This window comes from Rhinolophus ferrumequinum, chromosome X (genome assembly GCF_004115265.2).
Source record: "Rhinolophus ferrumequinum isolate MPI-CBG mRhiFer1 chromosome X, mRhiFer1_v1.p, whole genome shotgun sequence".
Classification (NCBI taxonomy): domain Eukaryota; kingdom Metazoa; phylum Chordata; class Mammalia; order Chiroptera; family Rhinolophidae; genus Rhinolophus; species Rhinolophus ferrumequinum.
Genome location: NC_046284.1, coordinates 46,976,839 through 46,989,434, shown reverse-complemented (window position 1 = coordinate 46,989,434; position 12,596 = coordinate 46,976,839). Strand labels below are relative to the sequence as shown.

Below are 12,596 nucleotides of genomic sequence, written 5' to 3'. Positions count from 1 at the left end.
GCTCCCCTAGCCCTGGCGTTTGTAAGGCTCAGTCTGCTTGTGCCCAGGAGTCAGGAGGGTGTTGAGAGGCACTGGAATCAGCATGCAGATGTAGACACAGGACACAGTCACCCCATATATTTCACCCATTCCAGATTCCTTGCGTTGCCAACTAGCTTCTCTTTTAGGATGCAGATTTCTCCAGAGAGTTAAACCATTCGTACCTTGCTGTGCATATTTAATCAGATTGTTTTCTTCCCAGAGGAGAATATCAGTGCTCCCAACAGTCTCCTCAGCAAACACTTTTGGAGGCCCCCCAGTGCTTGGGCTGGAGATACAAAGATAAAGAAGTCCCGGTCTCCGCCCTCGAGTCAGGCACAGGCTAGTGGGGAAACACATAGTCGCAACACAGTGCGACAGGCAGTGCGTGCTCTGGAAGCATGCAGAAGGAACACCCAACCCCGCCAGAGGGAGGTGGAAAAGACCAGGAATCGTGCATTTGACACCAGAGCTGGGTCTTGACAGACAGATGAGAGTTTGGCTAGATGAGCTGCGGGGAGGAAGACTTTCCCAGGCAGGGAGATCTGGCCAAAGGCCTGGGGATATGAGAGCACATGATATGTGGAAAGAAATGCAAATAGTTCAGCATAAGCCAGGAGAGAATGTTCAAGGAACATTCCTGTGGCACTGGGGTCGGGGCAGTGGGTGCAAGAGAGGAGGCTGGAGAGGTTGGCAGGAGCCAATTCATGGAGAGTCTTGTGTGCCTTGGAAAGGAGTTATATTTCACCCTGTAGGCAGCAGGAACCATTGAAGGGTTTAAGCAGGCAGCTGATGTGATTAATCTAATGTTTTAGGATGCTCCCACTAAGCAGTATGGAGAGGTTGAGGGAAAGGAGTGTCATACTGAAGGTAACCTGGCTGCCACCCTGACATAGGTTGGGGGGCATCAAGGCAATGAGCGTGGGGCTAGAGAAAAGGGGTGGATAGGTTGGAGAGACACTTAAGAGGTGGAATCAAGATAATTTGGTAACTGGTGGCTCTCTCAGGTAAGAGGATGAGGGAGGAGTCCAGTGTAACTCCTAGGTTGGACTTAGGGGGGCTCAGGATTAAAGGTATTGAGAGGGACCCCCAGTTGGGGATGGCCAGTATATAGAGGCTATAGGGGATCTCAGGAGAGAGGTATAGATGAGGTGGGGTGTCACAGTTGGGGAAAGTGTTGGAGTTAACCCAAGAACAAAATAAGCAAGCTGTAATCTCAAGGAACGAGGATCAGGAGGAAGAAGCAGGGTATAGAAAGGGAAAGGGAATACTAGAGGCAAGAGCTGTCCAAACCAGAACCTTCCTGCAGTTTTGCCCAGGGTCTCCTCACACTCCCACAGTGTGGCTTGCTGACTAGTGCCTGTCCTAAGATGATGACACTCCCTCCTGAGAACATGGTTTGCTTTTGTGTGTCTCAAGTTTCTCATATTTCTGGGTGGGTTGTTTCTACAGGGCTCTGCAATTCAGGCAAAGCTCCAGTATCTTCGAATTCTGAATGAACTTCCAACCTTCACTGGCGTTTTGTTCAACACTGTGGGCCTGGTCAGTGAGGGCAGTGGGAGTGTGGGGGGGAGGGAGCCCTCTGTGTGTGCTGTGGAGAGCGGGAGGGATTCCATTAGAGCTTTAGGGGGGCATTCTCTCTCGGCAAATATTTCTAAAGTCCTTCCCTCCTCTTCCTCCTCCTTCTCTCTCTCCCCTCCTATGGTGCTCTGGTCCTGCCTCTGGTAAAATCATAAAGTAGGAGGCGATATTTGTTTTCAGTATCCCTCCATGACCCTTTTGTGTCCCCTTTCCTCCATTTCAGGGGTTGGCAAACTTTTTCCATAAAGGGCTAGGTAGTACATATATTAGGCTTTGCAGGCAGGTCGTGCACATGTCACAAATATTCAGCCCCGCCATTGTAGCATGGAAGAAGCCACAGACAAATGTATAAACAAATGAGTGTGGCTGTGTTCCACTATCCCTATTTATGGACCCTGAAATTTGAATTTCGTTTGATTTTCACATGTCACAAATATGGTTCCTTTGATCGTTTTCCAACCATTTAAAAATGTAAAAACCATTTTTAGTTCATGGGCCCTCCAAAAACTGGTGGTGGGCCAGCTTTGCCATGGGCCTGAGTTTGCTGACCCCTGCTCTGTTTCATTGCCCTTCCTTATACCGCCTCAGCCCCAACCCCAGGCTTCCTAAGTTAGCATACCTCCCCCTGTCTGCCCAGGGCCTCCATTGCAACAACACACCTCTGCGGAGTGGGAGGGAGTGCTGGTCCCCCTAAGACTGTGCGCCAGGCTAGTTTTCCCTGGCAAGCTGTAGTGAAAGGACAGTCACAACACCATGCTGAGTGGATCCAGGTGCTTGTCACGCTCTGGGAAACGTGCTGTTGTGTTCATGCTCGTGGGGCACACCAGTGGAAGGCTGCCTATCAAAGAATCTATAGCAGATGGAACAGGTTCCTCCAGGTGATGCTGATACCAGGGAATAGGCCCACAGAAGACTCAGGCCCGATGGAGCCAAGGAACCTATCGGGACCACTTAAGGGAATTCCGTCCATTTGGTGCAGAGGTAGCCATTTACATACTGGGATTTGAGGATCACTGAAAGCCCACTGCCCCCTCCCTCCACTCCACCCCCCACATTTCTGCCACTGTTGAAATTCTTATAGGCCATTCCTTTGGGTTAAGACTGCTGTTGTGTCTATTAAGGGAAAATATCTTCTTAGGGAGGGAGACCCATCTCCCCCGCCCCACATTAAGTACCCAATCAACCCTTAACACCTTAGGCAGAGATACTTCTTTTTCACTTTAGCTTTTGGCACCCAGTGAGAAGTGCAAGTTTGAGTGGCTGTTGGTCCAGCGAGGGATAAAGACCAAACACAGGATGCCACCTGTTCAGGCAGAGCATTGAGTGGAGGCCTTGAGTGGCCTGCAGCCACAAATGGAAAGTCCTTGGGATGTGATAGGAATATGATGCTGTAAAGGCACTGAAACAAACCTCGCTTACTTCGTGATTTTGCTAGAGCCAGCCCTGCTGCTGTTCACTTCACTCAACCTGGTGCTGACACTAACGTGTCCATTTGGACTGATGATCTGGGGCCCTGACCTGAGAACAGAAGCATCCCAGATCATTTTCCCCTGCAGGTTGTCCTTCTGCCCTGACACTGAGCCCCAGATGTTTCCAGACCTCCCAGCAAAACTGGTTCAATGCCTATTTTCTATTCTCTCCTCCTGCTTCCTCTCCCCGTCTCTTCTGCCTTCCTGTGAATGCTGCCCACCACACTTGGGCACCAGGACGAGAAGCAGTCAGCCACCACTCTCCTGGTGGGACCCCGTCATGGTATCAGCCATGTTATTGACCTCAAAACCAACCTTACCACTGTGCTGTCCGAGTTCAGCAAGATCAGCAAGATCCAGCTGTTCCGGGAGAACCAGGGCGTGGCACGGGTGGAGACCAGCATCATGGATGCCAAGGTAAGCCCAGCTTTGGGCCCCACTTCTCTCCAGGGACAGGCCTTGGGGACAAAGAAAGAAGTAAACTTGAGAAAGGGTGTTTGAGCCTATCAGGTGAGGTTCAGTTGTTGGTTCAGACCCTGAGCCCCTTTGGGCTCATCTTTCTTTCCCTTCTCAATCCTGTGGGATCTGGTATCTTCTTGGCCACATATTAAGGTCAGCCAGTGCTAGGGAAAGCTAGGGAGTGTCCAAGCAACCCATAAGAGGTCTTTAGCAAAGAGCAGAGGAACTGGAGAACTTGGAGCTACACCCAGGCCATTATTTCCAAATCTTTCTTGTGTCATAGCACACATAGGAAATTGCATTCATGTGGAATACTGCAGTAAGTGGACCAGTCCCCAGATACCCTGGGCACCCCAGGCGCTGCCTGGCTGCCCCAGAGGCTGAAAGGATATGTGCACACCATTTGGGGAGCCCTGCCATAGGCACACCCACTTGGAATCATGGAGAAGGGGATGTCTGAGTATGTGGCCAGAACCAAGGGGGCCTGGGGAAGTGGTGAGCAGGTAGAATGTAGTCCCAGTTTCAACTCCCAGAGTCCACCTCTTCCAGAACCTTAGAACATTTCCCATAGATCAGCTCCTTCAGCCTGGCAAGAAACTTGTGCAGAGTCTGGCAGCCATGGTCAACCACCTCCTCCATGGCTCTCCTGTTTGCACACCCAGTGACCAGTGTGGGTGGGGAGCAGGTCTGCCAGCTGGTGAAAGCTATTAGAGGAGGTGTAACTTTTCTTCCTTAAAGGATTTCCCAGTGGGAGATGTTGTTAGCATATTAAGAGGTTTAGTGTTTGCTGTGTCTAAAAGAGCAAATTATTTATTTTTGTCTTTGTGAAACCCCGAAAGCTTTAATATGTTAATTTTTCCACCGGAGCTGATATTTAATTGGCTTGTGGCCACTTCCTCAACCAATGATTGCTGCCCTCCTCAGATGTTGTTGGGTAAAAAGCCAAATAGATAGGTAAGGAAGGGGGAAGAAAGACAAGACATGCGCAGGAGATGTGGCTTCCTGAGAAATAAAAAGGGTTTGAAACAGAGAAACATCTTTCCAACTGAATCTTCTTTGCTCTGTGACATTGGCTGCAGAATAGAATTTCCTTGAGAGCTTTTGAAAAATACAAATGCTTGGGTCCTACTCCCAGAGATTGTGATTTAATTGATCAAGGTACAGCCTGGGCATCAGGATTTATTTATTTTCCAGTACCCCAGGTGATTCTGTAGTACAGCCAGGTTTGAGAACTACTCACCTCTAGGTCTAGAGCTTTGGGAGGAAGCAGACCAAACAGGGTCAGTGTTGCCTGAGTGAGGAGCACTGTTCTTATTTCCAGGAGCAATCTAGCCACAGTTGTGGGCATGAATGCTGCCCTGGAGGGCTACACTCTTATTGGGGAGACTTAGATTCACAAAGACATATGAGCTGCCTTGATAACACAACATCAGAACTTGTGTAGAGCTCTGGAATCAGATAGACCATGTTCAAATCCCAGCTGTACCACTTCCTAGCTGTGTGACCTTGAAAAACTATCTTAACCTCTCTGAGCACTGAGTTCCTCAACTGCAAAATGGAGTACCTATCTCAAAAGGTTGTCATCTAGGATTAAATGAGAAAATGTACATAAAATGTCTTAGCACACTGCCTGACATAAGTACCCAACAATGAGACCTGTTATTTTTTTAAAAAGCAAAACAGCAATAAAGGAATTTAATATCAAGTAAATTTTGTAGATAAGTATAGCATGGAATATGGAATGAAAGAACAGGAAGGGGTTAACCAGAACTGGCTTCCCACAAGAGATTGGTTTTAAGCTGGATTTTAAAGGTATGGATTAGCAGAGAAAAGTGGGATGTATTTACAGGCAGAGAGCAAGCATGGAAATAAGCAAGCCATATGTGCAGATCGATAAGCATACTTGCTTGGCTGGAGAGAATAACAAGAAAGGAGATTGGAGAGATTGGGGGTGGGCAGAACGAGTCAGTTAATAAGCTTTGAAGGCCAGTCTGAGGAATTTAGATTCAATGTGATAGAATAGTGGGAATCCACTGTAGGCCCTGGAGCAGAGAAGTGATGAAATGAAAGCTGATTTGGACCAGTGTGCCTGATGGATGGGAGCAAGGCTAATGTGAAACCAGGCAGGTAAGGAGGGGATCATGGTGCTAGAGCAGGAGTGAAGTGATAAAGAAAGGGCCTGAGCTGGAGGAACAGCAGTGGTAATGAAAAAGAAAGATGAATGTAAAACATGTACAGTCATTAAGAGTGGGCACGCATATCCCTACGTACATTCCTTTCTTGCACACACGGTGCACACATAACCTCTATTGCCTGCTGCATGTAGCCTGAGTGCACTGAAGAATGGCACTGTACATGCAGCACACAGAGGGTCCACATCATGGGTGGGTAGAGAGATGAGAGACTACATTAGGATATAAATGGAAGATCTTGTTGATGAATGGAGGGGAATAGGAGAAGGTTGCACTTTGCTGAGTGGGAAACAGCAAATGGTTAGGTAGACGATGCAACCATGAGGTGGCAGATGATTCAGGTAGGCCCTACTTTAAGCAACCACTAAAATGCATATGAAAAAAACACAAGAGAATTATCCACTTTGCATTATAATGTTTCTACTTTGTAAAAAGAGTTATCATGTGCAGCAGGCAAAATAATGGCCACCCAAAGATGCTCATGCCCTAACCCCCAGAACCTATGAATATGCCATGTTATATGGCAGTGAGGAATTAAGGTTGTAGATGGAAGTAAGATTGCTAATCAGCTGATCTTAAAATAGGGAGATTAGCCTGAATTATCCAGGTGCATCCAGTGTATGAGGTGTGATCAAACAGTACAGTGAATGTTTTAAAAATTTATTACAGTAAAAGACACATTGCCATTAAATCCCCCTCACTTCTAACACACTTATCCCATGGATCTTGCCACTTTCTGAAGCAGTTCTGGAAGTCCTCTTTCATGAGTGTCTTTAGTTGTGCTGTCATGGCTGCCTTGATGTCCTGAATCATTTTGACTTTGGGAAAGAGCCAGAAGTAGCACAGTGCCAGATCCAGTAAATAAGGTGGATGACGACACCCTGTAATGTTTTTATTTCACAGAAATTGCCATACCAGAAGCGATGTGTGACACGGAGCGTCGTCATGATGGAGGATGATGCACACGTTAAAACACACCTTCTCTCAACCGTAGCTCACACCCAACTGACTGCACCAAACAAGTTGAAACGTGTCACACTTGCTGTTACTAAGGTTCAACGTGCTGTTACCTGTATTAAAGATCCCTGTCTTTCCATTGGATGGCACTCGGCAGCAGCAGTCACCGTATTTTGTGATCACAACGAGAAAGGCTTCGTGTCACACATCACTTCTGGTATGGCAATTTCCGTCAAATAAAAACATTATGGTGTGTCCTCATCCACCGTATTTACCAGATCTGGTACCGTGTGACTTCTGGCTCTTCCCCAAAGTCAAAATGACCATGAAAGGTAAACGTTTTGAGTTGATTCAGGACATCAAGGCAGCCACAATAGCACAACTAAAGATACTCATGAAAGAGGACTTCCAGAACTGCTTCAGAAAGTATCAAGAACGATGGGATAAGTGTGTTCGAAGTGAGAGGGAGTATTTTGACGGGGATTAATGGCAATGTGTCTTTTACTGTAATAATTTTTTTTTAATTTAAACATTCACTGTATTTTATGATCACACCTTGAAATCATAAGCATTCTTTTAAGTGGAAGAGGGAGGCAGAAGAGGTCAGAGCAATGCGATGTAAGGACTCAGCCCAACCCTGATGGCCTTAAAGATAGAGGAAGGTGCCATGAGCCAAGGAATGTGAGTGGCCTTGAGAAGCTAGAAACCCCATTCTCCCCTAGAGCCTCCAAAACGCAAAGGGACACATCCCTGCCTACCGTTGATTTTACCCTAGTGAGACTCATGTCAGACTTCTCACCTCTAGAACTGTAAAGAGAATAGATGTATATGGTTTAAACCACTAAGTATGTTAATCTGTATAGAAGCAATAGGAAACTAATATATGGTGAGATTCTTTCAAGTAGGAAGCTCTCATTAAAGATATGATTTGATTGATAAATATTATGTTTATGCCCAACTTTTGTTACATAAAGTCAGATCCATCTATAATCAGAGATGTCTGCTGTGTGCATCAGTAGTTACAAGTGCCCTATGTAATGGACAGGGCAGTATTTATATCTTTCTCAGGTAAATCTGCTGTCAGATGGAAACCTGGATCTTTTATCTCCCTCAGTCTTCCTCTTTTCCTACCACTACTCTATCATTTAGTATGAACTTACTGTTGCTAGGAAGCATGCTAAACCCATTGGGAGATACAAAGATGAAAAATAAAATAAAATAATTAAAAAACAGGGAAAAACATCCTTGACCTCAAGAAACTTACTGTCTTGTAGGAGAGACAGTAATAGTTTGCCAATTCATGGCATATTGAAGGGGTTACCGAAGGATAGGTACCAAGAACATGTCAGAATACAGAGAATTAAGGAAACTTCCTGGGGGCACTTGATATCAGCAATACCTGTGGTTGCTGAACGGTGCCTCTCTGCATATGTGTGCACAATGGGAAGGATTTCGCAGCACAGGGTCCGGGAAGCTCCTTACTGGAGAATGGCTTCCCTGGGCTTTAAAGATAGGAGTCTATCTTTAGGGTCAGTGTCATGCTGTAGCCACCTTGTACAGCTGCATAAGAGCGAGTTGGACACATCTCTACCAACTCTGTTTTCAGTGACATCTCAATGATAACTTGAAAGTGGCCATGGTGGGAGTATGTACACCGGGGAAATTGTCAAACACTACAAATCAGGACTTCAGAGAATTGGTTGTTAAATGTTTACAAGCACACATTGCAGAGGGTACATGAAAAAAGACTGAATTTCCTTAACAAGGAGCATGGAGGTTAGAAGCCAGACTTGGCCCATTTCTCCCTAGATATGCCACTCTGGTCTGGGAATATTCTGGAAAGACCTGGTAAAACTAAGATTATTCACTTAAAGCAGTAGTTCTCAGCTCTGGCTGCATAGTAGAATTGTGGGAGATTTAAAAACCACTGGGTGTCCAGGCCCTTCCTCTCAGACCATTTAAACCAGAATGTTTGGAGGTGAGGCTGGGGTATATAGGTTTGTAAAACTTCCCAGGTAATTCAGATGTGCATTTGACCTGAGAACCACTGCCTTAAAGTGATATTTTGTCTTACCCCCAAATTGTCTGGCTCTGCCCAATTAGTCTTTCCCAATGCCATGGAGGCAAGAACCCAAATGTACTGGTCGTACCCTTGCCCCCTCCAGGCCCTTGGATTCCCATCCTTTTCCTGTTTTCAGGGATGTTAGGGTAAGCTGAGACTACCTCAGGACTAGTCCCATTTCTAGTTGGCATCCCAGAAAAAGTACTAGGTGCCTTCAAACTCCCAGAGCACCCCAGGAAGGAGATGGGGCTGGAGCATGTCAAACTAATCTCCGCTGTACCTTTTCATAGGTGGCTGGCCATGCCTCCAACTCCATTCTCCTATTCTCCTTCTCCATTTGAAGATGGCCTGGGACATGCTTAGTTACAGTTTTCACTCAGCTTATTTGGTTTTAGTGGAGCACATGCGAAGGAGTGTGCAAATATCTTTCTTTCTCCAAGAGACAGCAGTCTGGTACTGAGACAGCACTGGGCCATTACCATACCCCATTACCAAGGAAGCACACAAGGGGAGAAAAGAAGCCATCAAAGGAATGTCCCAAGGGATCCCTTGTGGCCCAGTGTGTCTCGTATTCTCTTTTGAGCATTATTGCTCTAGTGCTTCCTGTAGGGATAAGCATTACATTAGACATAATGATCATTAAAATCCTATTTAAAAGAAAATGTTGGTTTTGAAGGGTTCTAAGAAAACTAATCCAATCTCTTTGCTCGCCTACCTCTGATTTGAGTTTTACCCCTTCTGGCCAAAAGTGAATTTGTGTTCCTTCTCCAAGCTGCATTTGGCCTGTGCTGGGGCCCAGTTGGCTGTGCAGTGATACAGAGGAGAGGTTCCTGACCTGCTGTGCTGAGCCAGCTGGGAATGTGCTTGGCCCTCTCGGAGCACAGGATTTTGCTTTCATGCTGCTTTATTACTGATATCGGGTTATATTGGGTTAAGAAATAAGAGGGGAAACTGAAGCCAGGCAGTTAATTTAATCAGCCAGTTAGTCACACAGCCTCCAATCTGTCCATTAGCCAGCCGACCAGCCAGACAGACAGCTTAACCGGTCAGGATGTCAGGCTATTAGCATTCTTCCGGCATTCTTCCGTCCTGAAGCCAGCTTGTCAGCCAGGGAATGAGTGGGTCAGACTGCCCTACAGCCAGCTAGTCCATCAGTTTGTCCAGCAGTCATCCTGTACTTTGGTCACATGGTCCTTCATTCTATTCATCAGCCAATGCCATTTCCTCAAGGAAGCTCTCTCCAGCTTCTGAAACCAAATTAGTTACACATGCTCACATTCTCACCCGCCCACACACAGATCCAGGGCATTCTATGTTCTGATAGCTGTCTGTACTTTGCCTTCATAGCACTTATCACACCTTGCAGTCATATTCATTTTTATGATTATTTGGTTTATGTCCTATTTCCTGCTAGATTGTAAGTGCCATGAGGTCAGGAAATGTGTTAGACCTGTTCTGGGATGAGTGGCTGCAACTTTCAGTGGGTAATGCTGCCCATGAGCCATCTAGCCAGTGTGTAGCACCTTGCTGGGTGGACAGAGTGGGGTGTGGGAGCATTTCAGCTAGAGGGACCAACAGGGGTTAAGGTATGAAGGGGTACAAGAACGTGGCTTCTCTGTCAAACTGTCAGTAATGTGCCATTGCTGTAGCATAAGATGAGAGACTGATGGAAGGAGGGCACAGGCAGAGTTTGTGGGAGTTATGCTTGGAGGCTTGGAGCTGTAAGTTGGGTCCAGGTCCTGAAGGGTCTGTGTGACATTGGAAGGCAGTGCGTTTTAGGTGATGAGCTATATGAGATTTTAAGTGACAGGGAGAGTCGTATTTTAGAACATGACTCAGGCAGCAATATGGAGGTGAAGTGGATAGAGACTGGAGACAGGGAGGCCAACCAGGAGGCTATCTGGAGGTCATGAGGTAAGTGTGTCCCCACCTTTTCCATATTACAAAAAAATGTCATGATTTGTATGGCACACTGGAATAAACAGATGAGGCAGCTTGTGGGCAGAGGCAACAGGACCTGAAGGCTGCGGGGTTCAGGATCTCAGTTCACTTGTCACCCATTCACACATACCTTCAGAGTTTTGGCCTTGAAGGAAGATAATGAGGGCCTGAAATAAAGCAGTGGCAGCAGGAATGGCCACGATGTCTGTGAAGGCTCCTGAGGCAAGCCTAGTGAGTCTTTGGCCCTCATAATATGGTGGTCGCAGCTACTCACTCCCAAACCTTGGTGTATCCTTCTGCCATTGGTGACAGGCAATGAGGCGGGGGGGGGGTGTCTCATTCTCTCCCCCCTCCCATTCCATTTCATTCCCCTCTGTCTACCTTGTTATACACAAGATTAACCATTCTGTTATGTCTGAGAAACATCCATTAACTGGAGGTACAGACATCCCCTCAGCTCCTTCCTAATAATTACTAAAGATAACATCTCAGTTAGGTCCCTTTTTCACTGGAGAAAGGAGCCATTGGTCCTTGGGTACAGACCATTCCTTTTCTTGCTGATGGTATTGCCTGACCTCCATAGGAGCATCACTAACTCATTGCCGAAGAGGCAGAATCCAAATGCCTTACTGTGGCATGCAGTATAATTGGATGTACAGTAACTATTAAACAATTCAAGATAGGATTCAGTTCAGCACAAGATTGTGTGATGTAGACATAGCACTGTACAAGTTCTGAAATACGAAAAGAGCTCAAGGTGGAAATAGACTGGAGATGGTAATTTGGGAATCCCCAGCACAGAGTTGAAAGTTGATGCCCTGATGATGAAGAACTAAGGGTTGAGGACTGAGCCTGAGGTATGGATAAGGTGGGGAGGTTGTGCAAGAAGAGCCCGCCAAACAGCAAGATGGAGATAGCCAGAGATTACAGAACCAGAACACAGTATCACTTCACAGAAACAGAAGCCAAGAGAAGAATTTCCAAAGGAGAAGAAGATTACCGTTGACAAATGAAACAAGCTGAGAAATGTGAAAATGAATACAAACTACTGTATTTAGCTGGAAAGAACCTTCACTTCTAGATCAGGTGGCAAACTATGACCCATGAGCCAAACCAGAGCCAATCCTGTTTCTGTAAATAAAGTGTTGTTGGAACACCATCACATCCATTTGTTTAGTTTATGGATTACCTATGGCTGTTTTCACACTACAATGGCAGACTTGTTGCAACAGAGCCTATATGGCCCGCAAGGCCTGAGACACTTACTATTATCTAGCCCTTTATAGAAAAAGGTTGCCAATCCCTGGTTTTTATGAACTGCAAAATATTCAATTCAAGCTATGTGTCGGGATCCTAGGAGATAGCAAACAAAACAGGTGCAACTTTAGCCAAAAACTGAGCTGCTATGGATTCAGAATGGTTCCCAAGGTGATGATCCAGCTAAAGGAGGCTAGTCTAGTTGGTGACCAAATTCCATCAAGTCGTCATGATGTCCCTTTTTATTGCCAGTACCCTAGTGGAGGCCCTAATCACCTCACGCTTGGACTTCTCACCAGTCAGAGAAGGGACTCATTCCCTCCTTCTGACTCTTTTAAGCTCTTAATTCCCAGTCTGGGAACCCTCAAAAGTCAAGGAGACCTGTGGCCCCATGATTCCCTCTTCAGCCAGTCTTCAGTGGTCTTGATCTGGAGGTGACTGCCCTATCCCAGGAGAATGCTCCCATGGCTGACTTCCATCTGATCCATACTTATATACAAGGCATACTTTTAAAATTACAATACAGATACTGGGAAGATTTATTGAAAAGGTGCTGATTTTTAATTTTTTACTACATCATTTTTTGGTGTATCATTGCCAGGTCTCTGAAGCAGTCAACTATTTAATCCCAGGATTAATTTGACTGATTTAAGGTCAGGA

At 46.1% G+C, this 12,596-nt stretch overlaps 1 protein-coding gene across 6 annotated transcripts in view; it reads left to right on the top strand.

The window, feature by feature from the left end:
* Positions 1–12,596, top strand: part of FRMPD3 (FERM and PDZ domain containing 3) — a 78,056-nt gene that overhangs the window by 48,372 nt on the left and 17,088 nt on the right. For all 6 annotated transcript variants that reach the window (XM_033118867.1, XM_033118880.1, XM_033118877.1 and 3 more), the window contains 2 exons: positions 1,471–1,560; positions 3,306–3,485. In XM_033118867.1, coding sequence (XP_032974758.1) covers positions 1,471–1,560; positions 3,306–3,485 — 270 coding nt within the window. The remainder of the gene's footprint in view (positions 1–1,470; positions 1,561–3,305; positions 3,486–12,596) is intronic.